The sequence below is a fragment of the Ursus arctos genome, unplaced genomic scaffold, assembly GCF_023065955.2.
Source record: "Ursus arctos isolate Adak ecotype North America unplaced genomic scaffold, UrsArc2.0 scaffold_6, whole genome shotgun sequence".
In the NCBI taxonomy this organism is placed as follows: Eukaryota; Metazoa; Chordata; class Mammalia; order Carnivora; family Ursidae; genus Ursus; species Ursus arctos.
The window spans coordinates 67,295,656-67,318,284 of record NW_026623078.1 but is presented as its reverse complement, the minus strand read 5'-3'; the positions used below and the strand labels follow the sequence as shown (position 1 = coordinate 67,318,284).

At 40.2% G+C, this 22,629-nt stretch overlaps 1 protein-coding gene across 2 annotated transcripts in view; it reads right to left on the bottom strand.

The window, feature by feature from the left end:
• The window catches only part of COLEC10 (collectin subfamily member 10), a 36,346-nt gene extending 14,493 nt beyond the window's left edge, over positions 1-21,853 (bottom strand). The window contains exons 1-2 of one of the 2 annotated variants that reach the window (XM_026495524.4): positions 21,454-21,853; positions 1,152-1,223 (exon numbers count right to left, since the gene is read on the bottom strand). In XM_026495524.4, the coding sequence (XP_026351309.1) occupies positions 1,152-1,223; positions 21,454-21,601 (220 nt within the window). In that variant the 5' untranslated portion in view covers positions 21,602-21,853. The remainder of the gene's footprint in view (positions 1-1,151; positions 1,224-21,453) is intronic. The other variant, XM_044382627.3, reaches the window with a different exon arrangement.
• Positions 21,854-22,629: the final 776 nt, after the last annotated feature.

Below are 22,629 nucleotides of genomic sequence, written 5' to 3'. Positions count from 1 at the left end.
GCTTACCAACACAATATTTCTAAAAGGTCTATAGCAGAAGATGTTTAATCTAAAGGTCAAATAAGGGGCTGAGTGGAAGAATTCTTGCATTTTATTCTAATTCTCTTCCTCTGTAGATCCATTTGGCTTCGCTCTGAGATTCTATTTCCTAGATTTGACTATATTAGACATTTTTAAAAAGGGGAGGGGATGTATTATAAAACCTAGTGATCAAAGGGACATCAGAGATTGTTCCACCAAGTTTTTATCCACAAATATATATAGTCTGGGATCACTGAGTTCCTCCAAAATTGTTAACAATCAATTGTTATCAATTCTGTTTTTTTCTATGATGACCTAAAAGACATTTACCAGTTATAAAGCTGCATCCCTGTGATAATAATTTTACAAATGATTGTATGTAATTATAGAATGTTGTACATATTTATAGAATAAGAAGAGTTTAAGTCAGCGCTTCTCAAATTGAGGTCTCAAAGGCCTGTGAGTCTTTTTTTCTCTTTAACATACTAAAGATTCTGAAACCAGTGGTCTAGGGCTTGTAGCAGCTGGCAGGAAATATGTCCAGCGCTTAGAAGACACACGCTTACACATCACAATCTAAAGCTATACTTTGGGGAAGTTGCTCTTGGCTTTGGGAGTAAAAACACTCCCTTATAGCCTTTCTGTCATTCTCATCTTTTTTGCTCTGCTCCTCCCACACCGCGCCATTTGCTGACAGATCTTGGAAATAGGTGAGTAAGTCAATGGATCAGACAACTCCTTCTGTTCCTTCTTATTGTTCTCCTTACACTCTAGGCAAGCCAAAATGAGTTGCTTAGTAGTGGCTTCTGAGAAGAGACACAGCTATCAACCCAGCCGTGTTTCTAAAACTCACGGTTTCTTAGATATTTCTGGAGACCGCTACTCCTAGAGTTCCTGGAGTGTCCCACTCCTGCCCACCCTAAGTAGGCAGCTTGAGAAATGCGTCGAGTCCTGGGGACAGTCAGTGTCATAGGAGCTCTCTGGTGGTGAGTAAATTCATGTCTGAAATACATTTCATTCATCTTTGGAGCAGAGAGTGTTACGAAAGCTGCCAATTTCCAGGGCGAAGCCAATAGAAAGAGGAAAGCAATTCTAATATCAGAGTGTCAAATTCATGTCATTGCACTTACCTTTTGGCCCCATGCGTCCCACTTTGCCATGTTTCCCCTCCTCTCCTGGATCTCCCTTTTCACCATCATCTCCTTTTGAAATGGAAAATGAAAGAGTGGAGCAGCTCAATAGTAATATAGCACATCCTCCCCAGGGTATGGTGGTGAACATGGTTGGAATCCCTTCCTCAGCCCAGTTCTTGCCTTGTAACTCCGATGTGACTATGTGTATGGGCTCACATGGACTGCACACGCAGGGAAAGAGAGGACACTTCTAGTATCTTTTGTCTTTCACTTTTTTCCACATTGTTGGGGGAGGTCATTAAGGGGATGTGACTGCCATTGACCTGTGAACTAGACCTGGGCAGTCAATCAAATCTCCTCATCCCCTTCCCCTGTCTTGAAATGTCTGAGGTGTCCACCATTCCCATAGTGGGAGCCATTTCAAGGGTGCAGCCTTGAGAGAGTGAGGTATTGTTGAGACCATGTGGCTAGTATATGTGACTGAATCCCAATAAGTTCTATATAAACTTATGAGATTCTGGCAGCCAGGTGTGGAAATCTTGTCTTCCCACCACGGAAGACAAGCCCCATATGCAACTTCTCTTGCTTGTTAACACCACCACCTACTAATCTGGATTGGTCTGCCTCTTTCTTTGGTCTCCCCTTGCCCTCAGTGTATCGGGTGTTGGGGGAAGCAGTTTCAAATTTTCTGCAAGAAATTCTCAAATTTGCAAACCTACTAACTTCATATTTAAAGAAATATCTTTGCTGGTGATTTCCTGAGAACTTTGCTTGGTTTGACAAGTCTGTTTTTTTTTTAATTGAAGTGTAGTTGACAATATTACATTAGCTGCAGGTGTACAACATACTGATTTGACAAGTCTATAGATTTGCTATGCTCACCACAAGTGTAGTCACCGTCCGTCATCATACAACACTATTACAATAGCATTGACTAGATTCCCCATGCTGTGTCTTTCATCTCTGTGATTTATTCATTTCATAACTGGAAGCCTGTACCTCCTAATCCCCTTCACCTATTTTGCCTATCTCCCCTCCTCCCACCCCTCTGGCAACCACCAGCAAGTTCTCTGTATTTATGGGTCTGTTTCTACTTTTTGTTTGTTTGTTCGTTTGTTTTTTAGATTCTACGTACAAGCAAAATCATATGGTATTTGTCTTTGTCTGACTTATTTTATTTAACATAATACACTCTAGGTCCATCCACGCTGTTGCAAATGGTGAGATCTAATTTTTTTTTTTTTTGCTGAGTAATATTCCATTGTGTGTGTATACATATATATGCATATACATTATATGTGTGTATATACATATACCTTATGTGTGTGTATATATATACGTGTGTGTGTGTGTATAACATCTGGTGTGACAAATCTTTATTTTTGCTGGAGAAATTGGCCAGTTCTAGAAGCTTGTATGTGTATAAACGTGTATATTGATGTGTGATACATATGTAAATAATATAAATATATATTATATATAATTATCTAAATACATAAAAATATATAAATGATAATTTGTACTTTGTAAGTGACTACTCTCTGACTGCATGCTTGGGAGCCCCCACATGGTATGAATAGACCAGGAAGCTAAGAACAGAAGACAACTAGGAATGGGGATACAAAGCAGTTCTGCGTGAGCAGCGACCGTCACGCTGCCCAATCAAGGACTGAGTGAGCGCCTTAATGAAAAGTGTCCTGCGGAGGCCTGAGGGGCTCAGTCAGTTAAGCGTCCAACTCTTGATTTCTGCTCTGGTCATGATCTCCAGGTTGTGAGACTGAGCCCCAAGGTGGGCTCCATTCTCAGCGACGAGTCTGCTTGGGATCTTTTCTCTCCGTCTCCCTTCACCCCTGCCCCGGCTCACACTGTCTCTCTAAAATAAATAAATCTTTAAAAAAGGAAAAAAAGAAAAGAGAAGTGTCCTGGACTGTAAATCAGGAGCCCTGGATCCTCACTTCATATTAGTCACTGATGGGTTGAGCGAACCTTCAAAAGTCAGTGATAGAGCTTATTGGCTTTGAAGTGAGACAGATCTGGCCTTTCTCAGCTTGACCACTCATTAACTGGAGAAGGTTGGATATGTGACATCCCTTTTTGAGTCTCATTTTCCCCTCCTGCAAATTGAACTAATAACACCTACCAAAGGAGGGCCCCTGTAAGAAGTTTAATAAGATGAAATGCGTAAGAGATACAGAACGTAATCATGCAGTGGAGGCTATTGTTATTCGTTATTTAATACTTCAGTTTCCTCATCCTTAATGTGGACTTCATACCTGCCCTCCTACCTCTCTCAGCCGTTTTAGGATCAACAAGGTGAGTATGTGAACATGCTTCGAAAACAAAGAGCACAACACGCACAATATTCTGACCAGCTACCTGCATGACCACACACCAGTCTCAGGATATGAAGGAGTCCTGTCCGTCACCAGTGGAAAGAAGTAGATAGAAGACTTCTAAAGACAAAAGTGAAGCTCCTTGAATAAGACAGTTTGGGAGAAAGAAAGTGGAGATGTCATTTATTCATCCAGAAGAAAGCATAATCAGCCATTCTCTATTTTTTCTGAGAGCAGAATGTTAATATTTTAAATGAAAGCATAAGCCAAGTGTGGAAGAGTTGGATTTCCAGGTCGCAAGATTGGTCAAGCATTAAAACACTTCACATGTGACGCTCTAAAATCTCCTTCTGGGGAAGCCTTTCAAAAAAGAACACACAGAAGATTTGTGTGATCAGCCCGGAGGGGTGAAGTGGGCGGATTAAGTGGCATTTCTTTAGATAAAGTTAGTAGCAAATGTTTATCGGGTAATTATAACATGTGCCAACACTGTTCCTCATCATACCAATTCTAGGAGGTGGAAACTATTATTGTGCCATTTTGTGAATGGAAAAACAGGCTCAACTAGATTAATTGCTTGCCTATTGTCATAGAGCTTATGGACGGTGGAACTAGGGTTTATCACGTGTATCTCTGTGCCGCCAGATCCCTACCAATAAGCAATTGTCCCTTCCGATCTAGGACTTTGTGACCCTTAGCGGATTTTGGAGTTTAGATAATTTGACATTGTACCACATTTTTCAGGGGGAAAAAAGGGAGATCCAGAAAGAATGATTGCTTTTGTTCCTTTTTAAAAAAGAAAAATGATGCAGAAGAAAAAAAAATAGCCTAGTATCTCAATGACTTAATTCACAGGGAAGGTATCCTTGAGAGAGTTTGGTATCACTGAGACCTGGCTTTGCCACTCACTCGCTGAGGGAACTTGGGAAGTCCTTGACCTTAGGTCCTGATTCACTCATTTGTAGAATGAACAAAACACTATCTTCTTCAGAGGGCTTTACGAAAGGTAAAATTAGAAAAGTATTTCCCCTTAAGAAGCCCTCTCTAACACTTTCAGGCTGTGCTAAATTCTCCTTTAATTACCTTCATTGCTGAAAATAATGAACTTTATCCTGAGTGAGCCCATTTTTCTGCGCTGTTCCTTACACTCATCTGTGACCTGTGGGATGGCTGCGGTCATGGCTGATTTATTCTGGCATCCCCATCATTTGACACAGTGTTTGGCTCTGACGCTTAGTAAATATAGTTCAACTGGGTATATCTTGTGAGCTAGAAAACATTTTACAAATGTGATGGTAGTGTTTATTGAATACTATGTGCCGAAGGGGCTCCTAGTCCTTGATATGCATCCTATTATTTGGTCTCTACAGCAACCTTTGGATAGATGGATATTATTCTTAGCTCCATTTACAGATGAGGAACTGGGAAAAAGAAAGGTGAAGTAACTTCCCAGGGTCACATAGCTTGCAAGTAATAAAGCCAAGATTCAAACCAGGGCATTTGCCTTCAAAAGCCCATGCTCTGAACAAACTCTAGGATTGGGAACATTCATTTTTGGGTTTGGGATTGCTCTTCTGTACGATGGGACCAAAGATGCATGTCCTGCTCACTAAAAGGCAAGATCAAACGCAGGCATGTGCGTGAAGCCCTTTGTGAATCAGGAAACCACATGGATGTGAACGATTGGTGCTGTTATTATTTCTCCTCTCCCCCTCCTATGAGCTTTCCCATTCATTTTCAAGAAAGTATCTTAACTAAAAGCAGCCAGATGAGTGACTTAGTCATCTACTGCTCCCTGGTGGCTCCTGATGGAGACCTGGGAGGGTGAAAATAGAAAAATCCCTCTTCTGACCTGGGTGCCTGCGTCCCAGCCTGGTGGTGAGCAGGCTGGGGGCAGAGATGAAGTAAACAACTTGTGCCCTTGCCTTCAGCTTGTATCCTGGGATCATCTGATCTTTGGGACTTGCTTTAATGAGAACAGAAGAGAGGTATAAAAGCAAGCTTTGGAAAGGATCCCCCACATGGCTCACAGTTGTCTGCTTTCATCCTCTTGGCAATATTTCATTGGATTAGTAGTGCAATTTAGACTTTCTTTTTTTTCTTTTAAAAATAGCTACTTACATTTTAAAATTAAATGAAAAGTTATCAATTGAAATGAACTAATCTCAATTTTACAAAAATGATTTGTTTCGCCCCCCCCTAGGCCACCACCTTGCTGTGATAATCTCTCCAGCAGCATTCCAGCAGAGCACACAGTTGACCAATTTTTCTTAGGTGAATTTTTTTTTTCTTTTTTTCCCCAAAAAGCAAAAAGTCTTTTACAATTAAATTCTAGTTTAAAATGAAATAGCTAAACCTAGGTCAGTACCCCCTGCTCAAAGGAAGCAATTATTAAAAATTAGTGAATTGGTTTTGGAAATGCTAAAGAAAATTCACTAGAAGCTGTACTTTACCCACTGCCAAAATAACCTTATGGACTACGGGAATGTTGTTAGCAATCCTTTTCCTGATTAGTCTTAGAATTGAGTGGAGGTGGTATGGTGTGCTTGATTCATGGGGCCAGGACTCTTCCCTACGATAAATCCTTCCCATCTCTAGCTACCCCTTCTTGCTGAATGCATTCTCACTCTTGGAAAGCTCTGTAGTCCTATCGATTATTCCCTGCACCTCTCATACATACCAGGTATATCAGTATGGTCATAAAATGGACTATCTCCCAGTGCTTCGACTTCCTTGATCACAACGTCATCCTTTCACTGAAATATTCAGCCATCCTCGGGACCTACTATGTTTGCCTTCTGTCCATTCACTACTTTATCTGTCCCTCTGTGCCTTTACCTACCTCCCTATGTGTCCTGAATTCTTTCAGCTCAGTTATTCCCACACAGCTCTCCCTAAGGCAAAAGGAGTGCTCTCCTTTGGTGAAAAAGGCTCTGGAGCAAGTTATATCATTTTTCTGAGTCTCCATTTCATCCATTAAGTTGAGAAAAATAATCATTACTTCATAGGATTGTTGTGGCCTAATGGGGACAATACATGAAAAGTGTTCCACACAGTGCCTGGTGCGTGGTAAGGTTATCTGTTCTTCTTTGAATGAGAACAGAGGGGAGGCATAAGAAGGATTACCATCGTCATCATCATCACTAGAAATCACATCTCTTTTAAACCTCCCCTTGCATTCACCACCTCCATCCTTACCCAGCGATCATCACTTACTTTTGTTCTTGACCATGTATACTAAGTAAATTTTCACGCAATTAAAGATACATAGAAATAAATATATACCCATTACTGAGATTTAACAATTAACATGTTACCATTGTTTCATCTATGTATTTTTACTGATTTTTTTAAAGTACATTACAGACTTCATGACATATCTTCCTTAAATACTTCAGCAAATCTCTGAAAGGTAAGAACATTCTCCTATGTACACAGAAGAGCGTTATGTCAATCTTGAGTTTGGTTTGGCTTCAGGGATTTGCTAAAGTCACTTTTATAGAGATCTGTGACCTTGTTCATCTTGAGCCCGTACTCCTGTTCTGTATAAAAACCAATAGAAAAGAGGTGAGCACTTAGAAAGAGGAGCAGACAGACATTCAGAGGAGTAAACCTGGGTTCGGTGAAAACAAATCATGACAAAAACTCCATTTTTTCTTTCTTCTGAAAGGACTACTAGTAAATCAAGAAACTGCCTTGACCAGAGTGGCTAGAAGAAGACACATGCCCATTGGTCATTCACGGAAGACTGCAGTTCCTGTGACACTGGGGTAAGACATTGGTGCAATCCAGGGGCTTCGCTCTTACAGATCTTGAATTCGATTCCTCATTGTATCCCTTCTAGCTTTGTGACCTTAGGTGTGGTATTTAACCGTTCAAAGTCTCTGTTTTTTTTTTTTTATAATGATTTTTTATTATATTATGTTAGTCACCATACAGTACATCCCCAGTTTTCGATGTAATCTGTTTTTTTTTTTTAAGATTTTTTAAATTTATTTGACAGAGAGAGAGACAGCCAGCGAGAGAGGGAACACAAACAGGAGGGGTGGGAGAGGAAGAAGCAGCTCCCAGCAGAGCAAGGAGCCCGATGCGGGGCTCGATCCCAGGACCCTGGGGTCATGACCTGAGCCGGAGGCAGACGCTTAACGACTGAGCCACCCAGGCACCCCAAAGTCTCTGTTTTATCTGTAAATGGAAATAGAGTACCTACCTGTTTAGTCTCCCAAATTCAGGGCTGTTTGCTTACTCTGAGACACGTGGTACTTTGATTCATTTTGATAGCTTTGTGGTGGATATTGCTGGTAGAGGAAGAAATCAATAAAAAGCTTTCATAGTTCCTTTTCTCCCCATCAAATGCATTGCCAGGTAATGTGGAGCGTTACCTGGACTGCTCCTGCCCATTCCCTGAAGGCAGGATTTTTCAGCCCTTCAAAGGTCTTATACCCCAGAACTGGTGCCAAGCTTTGGTTAACAGGAACCAGCAGGAGAAGCTGATCTGTCATTTAAAACCAGGCCTCTGCAAGCATGGCTCAATGACCCTCAAAGAGAGCAGTGGTCATAAACTGTGGACAGACTATAGGCCCACGGTGACATTGCATCACAGCTCGCTTTCCTCATTCGAGACACTAAGGGGTTTTTCTTCATATTTCTTTTAATGAAAGCATAAAACATGAGCAAGCATGGTTTCTAAAAGAAGAATGATTTGTAGACATTACTTCGCATCTTCATTGTCATGCAACGACTTATCTGTGGTCAAGGGAGACACAGACCTTGGCTAACCTGGCTTAACAACAACAACAACAACAACAACAACAACATGATAATAACAAACACTATGTTCTATGAATAGAAAAAAATCTTTCCATGACAGTAGGGCAGGGGTCCTCTAAGAGATTTTCTGAGGCTTTTCCCTAACACCACCTCACCCAGTTCCGATGAGTGTGCATGAAATAAAATGATCCTTATAAAACAATTAACACCTTCCCGGATACATTTAAAGCGTTTGCAAAATGTTTATTTTGGTCCTACAGCAGGGATATGGTTACAAAAGAACTAAGTTCATTTTAGTCCGTAGGCAACTGCCTGCCTCTAAGGAGAAAAGCTGTCCAAGGGAGAATCTTATGTGGAAGAAAGCAGCTCTTAACCATGATGCAATTTGCCAAGGGTTTCAGCCTTTGGAAACCCAGGTCTTTGGAAACCTGGTGCTATGGACAGAACAGGAGTTTTATAGTCTGTCATGGGCTGGATTGTTTCCTCACCCCCAGAATTGGTATGTTGAAGCCCTACTCCCAGTACTTCAGAATGTAACTGTATTTAGACATAAGGCCTTTAAAGAGGTGATTAAGTTAAATTCTGGCTGTTCAGACAATCCTAATCCAATCTGACTCGTGTTCTTATGAGAGGAAGAAATTTGGACACACAAAAAGACACAAGGAATGAATGCACTAATCCCTGAAAAGGCCACGCGAGGACACAGTGAGAAGGCAGCCATGTGCAAGCCAAGGAGAGAGGGCTTAGCGGAAAGAGACCAAATCTGTTACTTCTTAACCTTGGACTTGCAGCCTCCAGAACTGGAAGACAACCACTTCCTGTTGTTGCAGCCACCCAGGTTGTGGTATTTTGTTACGGCAGCTCCAGCAAACTAATTCATAGTCACAGAGACCTGGGCTCAAATCCTACATCTCCGGTGAACAGCTCTTTAATGTTATACTACAGAAGTACTCTCTCTGCTTCCATTTCCTGAACCAGAAAATTGAGGTAGTTACACTTTTCTTATGGGATTGCTTGAAGATTAAATGATATTATGGATGGCAGAGCTCACAGAGATCCCTGTGCATTGAGTGTGCCCTTATCGATCCACTAAATATTAAGTGCAGAGGGGGAACCTACAGGTTTCACCTTCCTGGTACCCTCGATCTGTGCTTCTGGTAACAGCCCCGCAAATCTCCATAGGAAACACTTGTTTATTCTTAGTGCCTGTGGTTTGAACCTAACCCACAGTGATTGGTTCAGCAGTGGGCACGTGACCCAGTAGGAGCCAGTGAGTCTCAATTTGTAGATAAGCGTCCTCATAACTCAAGTAGTAACAACTTTCAAAAATGGAGACTTGCTTTTTCTGCAGGGGTTGCAGAGGGGACAGACTAGTATTGAAGTGTCTGAATCTATTTTACCACCATGAAGGGAGAACCTTCTTTAGAATGAAGTCATCATCGAGGAAAGCGGAACCAAGGTACGAAGACTCTGTCCTAAGCACCTTCCTCCAGACCGGATGTAGCGCAGCTTGAACCCCTCCCTGCTCTATGAGACTGTACATCCCCCTTCTCTGCTCGGTTTGCTTGTTTAACCAGTTTAAGCTTGGTTTGTATCTGGTTTCTTTCACTTGCAAACACAAGTTTCCTTACTAATGTAACTACTAGACACAGATCAGGAAAATAAGGGCCTTCCTCTGAGGGGATCAAAACCTCAGGAGAGGACGGGCGTGCCGGAAGCGTGCAATTACTGTGGTAAGTGCTGGGACAGCAGCTGTTCTGGGAGCATAAAGGAGGGAACACCTGCCTCTACCTGCTCACACCTGCAGCTCTTCCCTGGTCTTTCTCAGGAAGAAGTCAGTGGGATCCTTCGCATTGGGCTCCACCGGAGGAAATTTATATCTTCAGGTAAGTGAAAAAGAAAATAAGCTAAAATACAAATTTGTCATTAGATGAGGGCAGGCTGGTACTAACACGTTCTCATCAATAAAAGTTCGTGTGGATTTTTATCTTCCATCCAAACCTTGCATCCTCCAGGTTTGGCACACGTGTTACCTCCTCTTCCCGAGAGTCCGCTCAGTGCGCTTTCCTGCTGCCATCTCCCTCCTCAACCGTCAGGAGTAGTCTCATTCCCTGAAGGGAACAGCCCTCGTACTTCATAGCACCCACCACGCCGTGTCAGACGATGGGACAGGTCAGGGAGGATGCCCTATTATTGCCTTTGAATCCCTAGCACTTGCACAGCCACTCAGATGCGACAGGTGCTTCCTGGATGAAGGTTCAAAAGGAATGGAATAACACCCTTAAAGATCGATAAATGTGAGCTTGATGACAATACAGTCAAATAAATGAGTCATTGATTAATATGTTATTCCCACAAATGGCTGATTAATGAATGGACTTGAGCCAGCTGGCCAAGAGGTCTGTGTGATGGCTCGTAACCTAGGAGGGCAGCCGGCCGGGCTGTACTCTTCCCTCCACCCCATACTTTTGTTTTCTTCTCTTATTTGCCCTTGTTTCCCAATGTCCCCACCGTGCTCTTATCTCCCAGGCTCAGTCCCCGAATTGGTTTTGGCTGTTCCTCCTTCCAAACTCCCACTTTGATTCTTACTTTTCCTCACCTGCGTCCTTTCTTTTCCTCCCACCCCTGCTGCCATTGTCTACCTCTCCCTGTCCTCATACTCTAACCCCCATTCCCTGCAGGTGGTCCCTAACTGGTCTTCATGGTGTTTTATTCACTGGTGACTCCAAGTGCCTGGAATAGTGTCTGTTCAATGAATAATTGTTGAAATATTGGTTTCTTTAGACGGATCTTTATAAAATCACATTTTCATTACAAAACTGCCCCATTCAAAACGTTTCAGCAGTTTCTCTGTGTTTATAGGCCAAACCCAAACTAGTTAGTCTAGTATTTGGATTTTCACAAACTGGCATCAACGGAACCTTCTGGTGTTATTTTCTGACATTGACTTGCACAACCTTCTATGCCTGTTCAACTTGTTTATTCATTTTTCATTAAAAGGTCTTTCAATTCATGCCCCCATCGAAAGGCTTTTCTCTCTGTTTAAAGTTGATCTCTCCAGAAGAAAAAAGTAGAAGTCATAAAAGAGAAGAAAGATATATATGACCATATCAGAATTTAGAAGTTCTTGTATGATAAAAGAAGTCACATAACTATATTGAGTTTACAAATATATAACAGACAAGGAAAAAAATCAAGCACTAAGACATACAAGATGATGAATGTTCTTAACATGTGGAAAGCTTTTGCAGAAAGACAGTAAGTGAAATAAAAAGATGATCTAAAAATATAAATATTAATGATAGATGAACAATGTCCATACTCACTATTAGTCAGAAAGGTATGTATGGAAATGTCTATTATCATATGTTGCCATCAGATTTAGTAATAAACTAAAAAGACTAACAGCACTCAAAGATACCATGGATGCAGAAAGCACTCGGTCATTGCTTTTGGCAACATGAATTGCTACAGCATTTCTGGAAGCTAGTCTGTCAGTAAGGATTAACATGAAGAATCCACACATTCCATTTTACCTTAGGGAACCCATTTTATGAGAATAACTGTAAGAACTAATGTATATACATGTGTGTGTATTTATATATATGAGAATGTTTGTAGTGGCAAAAACAAAAACCATAAACAATCTGAAAGTGTATCATCATGAAACTGATGAAAATACCGGGAGAAATATCACGCAGTTGCTAAAAATAATGAGTTCAAGAAAGACCTCTGAAGAAAGTATGATCTCCATGTTATATTATATAAAGAATGTCTCTTGGAGAGTCATGCATATGATCCTATTTAGAAGAAAGAATAAATAAGCAGAAAGAATATAGAGAAACATGTTAATACCAAGCTATTAATGATGGTTACATCATTAATCCTGGGAAAGGGAAGAGTAACAGTGAAAAGTGAGAGCATTAGCTTTTTCTTTACACATCTTTATTCTGCACGTATTTACACATGCTGTATGGTTTTTTAAATTATATTGTTTATTTAAATTCAATTTAGTTAACGTATACTGTATTATTAGTTTCAGGGGTAGAATTTAGTGATTCATCAGTTGCATGCAACACCCAGTGCTCATTACATCAAGTGCCCTCCTTAATGCCCATCACCCAGTTACCCTTCCCTCCACCCACCTCCCCTCCAGCAACCCTCAGTTTGTTTCTTAGAGTTCAGCGTCTCTTATGGTTTACCTCCCTCTTAATTTTAATCTTATGTTATTTTTTCTTTCCCTTCCCCTATGTTCATCTGTTTTGGTTCTTACATCCCACATATGAGTAAAATCATAAGGCATTTGTCTTTCTCTGAATGACTTACTTCGCTTAGCGTAGTATACATGCTACATGTTTCAAAAAGCATGAAATACCCTTGCAATTTGAAAAATAAATCATAAAAAATGTAAAGAAACTGCGGACTTTCTATCCTTTTGTAAATTTTACCCATTAGTCTTGTCTCAAATTCGAAATTCTCTGAATTTATTGATAGAATTATTTCCTTGGTAATTCACCATCTGGTTCCCTGTTACTACTCTAATTGCTGCCTTAGAGTATTATTTTAAAACGCACTGTTGTTTAACTTTTTGTATTAATGTCAACTACTTAGAGTGTAAGTTCCTTGTTTTGAGGGCAGATATTTTACACTTTGTTCTCAAGAGCTGCTCAAAACTTCACAATTTGCTCACTCGCTCATTCATTCCTTGAACAAATATTTGTTGAGTCTCCACTAGCTACTAAGTCTTGCGTTGAGTACCAGGCATACAGCGCGGTCTCAGACCAGACATGATCTAAGCCTAAAAGTTTGGTGGGAAGGAGACACCAAACAAGGTCTTATAAATGTCATGAGTATTATGAAAGAGAAATTGTCATGTGTGTTGATGGCATCTAACAAGGTGAGCTTTTTAAAAGATCAATGATCTTTTTTCTTTTCCCTGGGAAGAAGATTTGGCTTTTATTCATCTATATGTCCTCTCCTCAGATGATACGATAATGTATCAAATAAGGAAATAGAATGGAAATGCTTTTTCTATATTAATACGCTAAACAATGTGAGGAAATATGTAAGTGCGTATATTGTGATTAATTTATCTATTAACGATATCGATGACAATATTGACAACAAATATGTTTACTAGGTGCTTCTTATGATCCAACCCAGTTGTTGATATGCATGACTATGATGTCAACCAGTCCTTCTCTTGTGCCCCATCAATGTCAGAGACCCATGAAATTTATTCCCACTTCAGCTAGTTCTTGTATAACCTAGCAAAGAAAAGTGAGGATTTCAAGGATCCTGCAATGTTTCCTACTTGCATTATAAATCACCTCCTCTTTGTTTTCAGGTTTATTTGGTTTACGAAGAATTATTACTTGGAACCTGCAAGTCTTTTGTAGTCATTGCCTGTGTGAGTAACAGGGAGAAAAAAAGAAAACAACTAACATTGTACTTAATGAAAAATACAATATTAAGGTTTGTTGGACAGGTTTTCTTCCTCCTGCCCATATCTTTCATTATTAAAATGCATTCAGAGCCAAGTCAGTAGAAACAAATGCAAGGAGGAACCCCATCCACCCAGGACTAAGGGACGTGCTTCTGCAACACAATGCAGTAGATGAGAGTGGAAGACCCGGGATCTGAGGGCTTAGTTCAAGTCCTGGTTCCATCATTGGCTCACTGGCAACCCACTTAAATTCTATAAGTCTAAGTCTCCTTATTAGTAAACCAGAATAGTGAAATATCTCCCTCACGGGGTTTTTGAGAGGAGTAAATGTGATCTTGCATATGAAGGGTCAAACGGTGCCTGGAATGCAGTGAGTGCTCAGGAAATTTATGATATGACAGTATCATCCAATAGCCCACCCAGAATTTCTAGCCACTAGAAATTAGAGGGATACAAAGAAGAGGCCAAGGGCAGGCAATGCCTCTTTAGCCCATACCTTGGCTGTGCAGATTTGCAACTCCCTGGTTGATGTGTATTTTTGCTTCCAGAGTTCATGCCTCTGGCATTGAAACATTTACAGCACTCTGTAGATGTAACATACAATATTCTGTCTAAAATTCCTTTCACTACAAAGTGGGGGAGAAGCTAATATAAAGAAAAAGAATAGCATTGTAAGTAATAGCTATGCGATTATATCCCAACATCCCAACCCATGGACATCCCACCCATCTGTGAGAATAGCAGTGTCTTCCCTGATGATTCCACTAAATGAGACAAGTTACAAAAACTATGAGTCAAGACAAATAGTGTGATTTGTTTTTGTAGAGAAGAAATGCCTAAAAACTATTTACGATATCTATTTTCAACTGCTTACTGGACTTTTCCATATGGATGTCCAGAGGCAGCTCAAACTGTTTAGAACTCATTATCATCTGCCAGTTTTGCTTCTGAAATCTCTCTCTAATCTCCCCTCTTTCTCCCTATCCCAACAGCCCTAATTCATCTCTTGGTTTTAGTTCATGTCCCACCAAGAGCTTCTCACATCCTTTCAGTCCTTCAGGCTATCTTCAGCCCTGCCAAGAGATTTGTCTACCTGAAAAAAAAAAAATCTAAGTTGCTTCATTCTACTACTCAGATTTCCATTGGCTCTTCTGGTTTAAACTATCATTTGGCTAGTCAGACCTGATACAATCTTAAAACTTCTACAGAATAGCTGTGAAAACCAAAAAAAGAGAAAAAGAAGAAGAAAGAAAACCCAAGGTATAATGAAAATTAGGTTTAAAAAGTGTGGTAAGTTTCCATTTACAATGAAGCCATTGGAGCTAGAATAGGGAAAACATTCTGTGCTCCACCTTATTAAAAGATTGATTTATTTACCTAAAAGGAGGTAGAATAACACTTAGTTTCTCCTCCATTGGACACCCCTGTTCCAAGAATAGGTCTCCACAGACCTGAAAATAAAATCAATAACTTTGTTGCATTAGTGATGCATTTTGGCATGGCAGAGTACTGTGCCCTAACCTCCCACACCCATTCGTTTTTCTAATTCCAAAAAGTAAGATAGGAAGGAATACAGGAAAGCAGGCTGTAAAATGATGCGTTTGGGGAGATGCAATTCTTAATGGTGAAGACTTGCAGGCAGGTGCAGGAAAACCCTGGCATCAGTGAATGCTGAGCATTTTAATTTTGCATATTCTCATCCGTGCAGAGCTAAAATGTTAAGAAAAAGAGGAAGAGAGAGGAGGAGAAAGTTCCACGTTAGCATGGTTAGGTCACCTTAGAATAAACCCAACATGATACTGCGTCCCTTCGGGGTCCTCTAAGCTAGGAAAGAAGGTCATATCCCTTACCTTTGGACACTCCATGTGAGCATTATGTCAGTGTATTGGGTTTGTGTCTATGGGCCAGTAGTGGCTTGGCCCCAGGATCACTGGTGCATGGTCTAGACTTGCTCTTCAAGTGCTGGGATAAATCTATTCTAGAGACCTTCTTTTGTAATCTATCCAAGTCCCTCTGTCTCTTTGGGGACTTTCACTTTGGTCTGCAGCATATTGTCACACTCGTGGCATCACATTACCTGCCATAAGGGCCTCTTTGGTCACTCAGCATGTAGCCTGAGGGGGCGCAGTACTTGGGCTCTGAATGTCATAAGCCTTTTCTAGATTTTTGCTCATCTCAAGCGAGAAGAACCACATCGTGCAAACTGTTTTTGACCGTGCTCCGTACTGTAATGTCTTGCACATACACCCATCCCTGGCTGATGTCAGATGAATGACCCTCAGAAGCAATGTGCTTTAGTTCCTTCACTTTATTTTTTTATTCATCCCTCTCTTGAAATAAGGATAATGATTCCTATAGTATGTCAGTGGAGCTAGAGAAAAATAATTGATAAACCCTTTGTAAATTTTAAGGACGCATACTCATACTCATATAATCTGTTTAACAGATACAAGTATTCTCAAGTGGCCACAAGAGACCTGAAATAAGAGGAAAATATTCCTTAAAGGAAGAAAAAAAAGACCAAAAAGCAGGAAAAAGCATTCTCATTTTCTCTTGAGTTTTGCGAATCCATGGTTTTTGAATATTTAAAACGTCCTTGGCCATATGACAGTACTAAGTGCTGTGTGTGGCTTAACTCATTTCTCCTCACCACGACCCTATGAAGTACTCACACTTACCGTCCCATCTTTTCTTACTGAAAAGACAACTGAGGTTTGGTTTTGTGGGTTTTAACTCATTCAATCCCATTACAGCCCTAGGGGTATTTACACTATTTTTATTCCTATTTAATTGATCAAGAACCCCAGACTCAGTTGGAGAACAAGGGGAAGAAGGCAACGTGAGTGAAGAGAAAGGGTGATCTCAAGTTTGTGAACTACTGACAAGAGTTGACTGCAGTGGGACCACAGTCGGCAGGAAATGGCAGCCAGGAGCCGAAGGTGGTGTCATTTCCCTGGTGGATTTCTATTTGAGGAGCCGACTTCACGGTTTGTGAGCCTTTCAGTAGGGATGTGGGGAGAGAAGGAGCTTATGGTAATGGACAGTGGAAGTTCAGGGGAAATAAGGATGGCTAAGGTATATGCCACACATGTTTTAATTTTCAAATTCAGCATTTGAGATGGATAATGACATTCTCTCCATTCAAAAAATGAAGACACTGAGGCTTAAGGTCTCAGACAGGTAAGTGGCAGAGCTCAAGTTCAAAGTCCATGATCTTCGCCAACATCCAAGTACCTACGACTACTAGCACCTACCCTAGCAGTGATGGATGGATAGCCAAGTTATTGGGCAAGGGAGCGGAGGAAAGGGATGGCCTGGGGAAAGGATACATCCTTATTACAATGAAACACGCTAATTCTTTTTATCATTATCATTCAATACCTCCTGACTCATCTTTGCCCACACCTTGATTGACAGGAGTTTTACTCTTCCCTTTCTGGTCTAACCTTCAGATGCTTTCTTGGCATCTACCCAAAGAGAAAAGGAGAGGAAAAAATGGTTCGGAATACCCTGGCCAAGCCACTTAAAATTTTGGTCCATCTTTATGCACAAAATACATATTAAAACTCTCAATGAAAGAATATAGTGAATTAATACAGTTAATATAAAGGTTTTGGGAAAATACCTATTTGCTTAACCTCTCTGATAAAGCCGCCAAAAAGAAATTAGCAACTTAATTTATATCAAGGTGACCGAGCTAAAACAATTCCGTACGACGTTTATGCATTGACCTCACAGATCTCCTTTTCTAACGTTAATTTAGAAAACTAAAGGAAGGATCATTTCATGCTTAATGAGAATGATGAAACATGAGGATGATGATATAACATGGCAGAATGGAACAATGACTGGCCTGGCCATTGGAAAAGGAGTTCCAGTTCTAGTCCTGCCGCCAGTGAATCACTGCGTGACCTAGAACAAGTTGCTTCAGCTTTAACAAATGCAAAAATAACTGGGATTAGACCAATTTACCTCTGACAGTTACATTACAGGTAGTGAGACTTCCAATTTGGCTGTGAAAATGATCCAGACATTCCTGGGCTCATGTGGCCATCTGTTTGGGAAAGTCACAAGAAGACTTCTTTGCACTAGAGGCTGAGAAGATTCCTGGAAATAACTCGAGTTGTGCCAATTGCTAGGATCCAGAGAGTGAGGGGGTATCTGGTAGGACCTACTGTGCAAATGGCATTTGAGCTAAAACCTAAATGAAGAGAAGGAACGACCTTTGGGAAGATCTGGGCTGGGGTAAGTTTAGGCCAGACAGAAGGAGCATCAAGTACAGAGATCCTGGGCCAGGATTGACAGACAAAGCAAGGATCCTGAATCAGACTACAAGTGGAAAAGCAGATTGATGTGGGAGCAGTAGGGAGAAGCCAGATGGATTGCAAAGGAACTTTTAGGCCACACACACAGAAGTCATTGCAAAAAAATAAAAAGCTCCTAAACACAAAAGCTAATGGAAGCCAACATAAGCAATAAGGCAAAATAGCTTTAATTTCCAAACAAACTAATGAAGTAACGGAGTTGATTATCAAAGAGGAGGCATATCATTACTTTCAGCATATTTTAGTATCCAGTACAATGTTGAGCTGTGAGGTTGCATGAATGCTACATTCTTAGACATTGTGGCATGCATTTCTCATCACATAGGGGTCAGTGGACTATATTTTCAAACCTGATTCTAAGAGAAACCGGTGGATGTCATGGAATGGCACTGGACCCGCAGCCAGAAAGCCAGGGATAAAGTTCAAGGTGCATATCTGTTCTGTAAGTATGTGAGAGACCTTGAGAGCTCCCCTTGGCCTTGTTGAGATTGTTTCCTTACCTTTTAAGTTTAAAGTAATTGCTACCACATAGGGCAATTGTGAAAATTAAACAAGATAATCTACTTGCAAATACTTTGGAAATTGTGAATCATCACTCAAATATTTCTTATTGCTCTTAACATTTCTTTTTAACATTTCTTGTTAAAATTTCTTGCCACTGCTGTTTTCAAGGAAAACCACTAGGGGTCAGAATTTTACACCAATTGTTTCAAGAAACGATGCAGGTGGGAAAAAACAGTTTCTACCAAACATAAAATAATAAATTTTAGGCATAGAGAGAAAAATAAAGATGGCTTTCAACAAAGAAGTTTTGATAATTGGAGCACTGCTTATTCCCAAAATTGTTAGCTGACTTAGATAAATAGGGAGAGGAAGGAAAGATAAATAGAATTTAATTATCTATTTATGATGTCTACACGGCTTAAAGTTTACATTTGTTAGCTTATATTATTCTTAAAACAGTTCTCTAATGAAGCTCACTTTACAAATAAAGGAACCGAAGCATAAATAGATGTAATAGCATACTGAAGATCAAACAGAATTAATTCAATATCTTTCTTCCTACCAAGTCATGCTTGGGAAATAATGCAGTAAAAAAATCGGTGAGTCTGTCTTGGACAACATATTATATGACAGGTTAACATTACTTGTTTTCCACCTGCAACTCTAGATAGTTTATTTAGTTCCCAGTCTCCCAAATGAATTTAGGGAAAACTCCTTTTATTGTTTCTCAGAGTATCTAGAAGTTTCTGAGCACAGTGCTGGTAACTTCGGTATTGAGATGATTATACACCAGCCTGCTCTTAGGAAAAATACGTTGAACAGAAGATAATTTCGTCGTTTAAAATGTTTCTTAAGCCATCAAGCTTTTCTTTATTATTAGTATTTTTTTATAGAAATAAATATGCAAATCTGCCTTGTTGGGGGGGGTAGGGAGGAGCTATTACCATGTTCATGAAGAAATGAGGTAAGGTAGATGGCAGTTTATATCTTCAGAGCAGACAAGACTAAGCCTTGTTTTTCATTTGTAAGCACAGCATCGAGCACGGTGCCCAGGGTGGTCGTGAGCATACGCATGCGCCTCCAAGCACGCATACAGGCAATTTGCAAAGAGAAAACCGAGTTAACTGAGCCCTGAGTCTAAGAGTTTGCAATCTAGTACTCAGGTGGAAATGCAGACGTATTCTAGGACAAGGGCTTTAATTTGAAACCTTTAGCACCTGACATGGGCCTGAGATGCAGGAGGTTTTCAGGACATTCCGTTCCAGAATTGTGGCATCTCTAATAAGAAGGGAACTTAGAATTCATTTTGATGCAAAGTCCTCAGACTCTAGGGGAAGAAATCATGCCAGGCTCCTAGCAGACTGCGTTCTGGAACCCCCAGCTTCTAGAGGACAGGGGCTCAGGAAAAGAGTGAAAGATCTACATTGTTTGAGATCTTAGTAAGGTTTGCAGTGGGAAGGGGGGAGTTTTGCATTAAGAAATGAAGGCTGGAAGACCATGGTGGACAGACTGCTGGTACACAAAAAAAATTAATTGCCTGCTCCTCCCTCCTAAATGTTTTCTCTCGCTATTGCTCATGACATTAGCATATGTGATTTAATGCATCTCTTGTGCCCAAAATAATGCTTGGTGCTTAATAGGTATTTAATATATTAGTTGGCTGAATTGGAATAAACAGAATTGTTGTATTGGAATGCATGATATTTGGGATGTAATTTTGGCAACACTTTGTCCATTCGTCTTCTAGCTTGAAAGTTGTAGTTTCTCTGCAAGGAAAATTGTTAATGGACTCTCCCATTTGCAGGGACAAGGAAAACTTTAATTTTCAGCATTTTCCTTGATACCCCGGGAATAACACGAAGTTCCCTGTACAATATTGCAAAGTCCAGTAATAGTTTTAAGTCAATACTTTTATTTCTAATCAAAACTTTCTTTTCTGAACATTTGCCCTCACATTATTCATTCATTCACCCAAGAAATTATTTGGAAGCCCCAAGGTCTCATTGTTCCTCCCTGCGTTTATTTTATGGTATCAAAGGTTAAAGCTTGGATTGCAATCTTAGGAGGAAATTAATTCACTGATTAAGAAAAATGCACTTTAAGCAATACACATTTAAATAACTGACAAGCATAGGGCGATGTATTTCTGCTTTTTCTAAAAGACCCTTTTTTTCTACTTAAAATTTTAAGCAGCTGCAATTCTTCCACCCTATAGCCTGGAGAAACATAGCATGAATTACTAATAAGGGAGCATCAATTTGCACTGCAGTGACCACTTTCAGAACAAAAGGGTCAGAACTGAAACCAGGAAAACAGCAGCATTTTTTATCAACCAGTTGCTTGAAGCACATTTAGACCTTGGCTCTACTTGAAAAAATTCTGCAATAGTCCATCATCCTTCAGCTGAAGGCACTTGGCCCCAAAGACTCCACTTTCAATAAAGAAATTTCATTTATACACTACCTGCAATCCTTGACAAAAATTTTCCTCTTCATAGGAAGCCCACTAATTGATGAAAGATATGAAAGATTTCATTTTCTCTTTACTTAGGTTTTGCCTGGTAACTTTACCAAAATCAGTGCTGAGAAAGGCATTGGAATAAAAACAGCCAAAGAATAGAGGGTCTTAAGGAAAGCATTACTGAAAGACTAACATCTTGGCTTGCGTACTTTCCCCCTGGAACAGCATGGAGGAGGGAATTTTCCCGTGCCCTGGGTGAGGTCTGCCCCCTCCCAACATTCTCTTACCTAACATCAAGGAAGATTTTTACATAAATAACAGGCCATTGGTTTTCCGAAATAGAAGGAAAAGAAGGAGTATGCTAGGGAGAAGAGAAAGTCCTTGAGAGTTACAGGAGGGTTGAGGGAGGAGGGAAGAGAGTTCACTTATTATATATGAACATTTTGTTTTTCTTTCCTCACCTTTGGGTCCTGGTGCAATTGTGTGTGTGGCACAGACTTCCGTGGTAGGACGACTATCCATGTCCAGACCCAGACTCTGAATTTGCAAAAGAAAGAGCACCAGAAGGACAGACTGGTTTCTTCGAAGCAGGGCTCCAAAGCTGCCCATTGCTGCGGTCCTTCAACAAAGGATTGCCCAGAAGTGCCAAAGAAATAGCTTTATTTTAAATAAAAGCTTCTGCTTTAGGGAAGAAAGTAAAATATCTGGAGTACACATTCCAGAAAGGGCTACAAAGACAAGAAGGAAGCATATCCTGGGTTGTTTATTTTCTCAGTATTCCAAATGAAGCATACATTGTCCAGACTGTTTATTTTCAAGTGACAACAGTTTACTGAAAGTTATCTCTGAACTAAACACTCGAGAAGAAATAATCCAGAGAATGGAGAGGCTAGAGATGACTTCCGCTCAGTACACGAGCTGACAACTTAATATCCCACTTCGCATTTATATGCTGGGTTCCAGAAAGATGGAGCCAGAGATTGCTAGAATTACCTGCCTGTGACGGATACACCATGCAGGGCTTTGAGCTTTTTTTGTAAGGAAATAGTCATTAACTGTTTGTGGCAGCTGAATGCTAGCGGTTGAACTGCTCTTCGTGACCTTGTTTCCTTCTCTTGTTACAAAGAATTGTCTTGGGATTAAACCCGCGAGGAAAGAACACCAACTTTTCTGCAAAGCAATTTGGCAATAAGTATCCAGAATATAAAAAATGTTTATAGCCTTGGTCTAGTAATTGTCTTTCTGGTACATTATTTAAGAAAATATTCTGAAATATGGACAAAGTTTTATTTGAGAAAATATGGGCAAAAAGAGGAAGGAGCACCAGTTGCCTAACAATACATTATGGCTGGCAGATCATAGTAAATACAAGCGTATGAGAGAGTACGACATGTTCGTAGCAAGTTTTTGATAAAATGGGGGGGGGGAGCTTATGCCATTATTATGTTTCTTAAAAAGCAGCATAGATATAGATAATAGAGATACAGATATAGGCATAATACAGAGACAAATACAGATAGTTCTTCCTTTCTCTATATCCTATCATCTATCTATCTATCTATCTATCTATCTATCTATCTATCATCTATCTATCATCTATCTATCACCTCTCTCTCTCCATCTATCCAACCATCCAG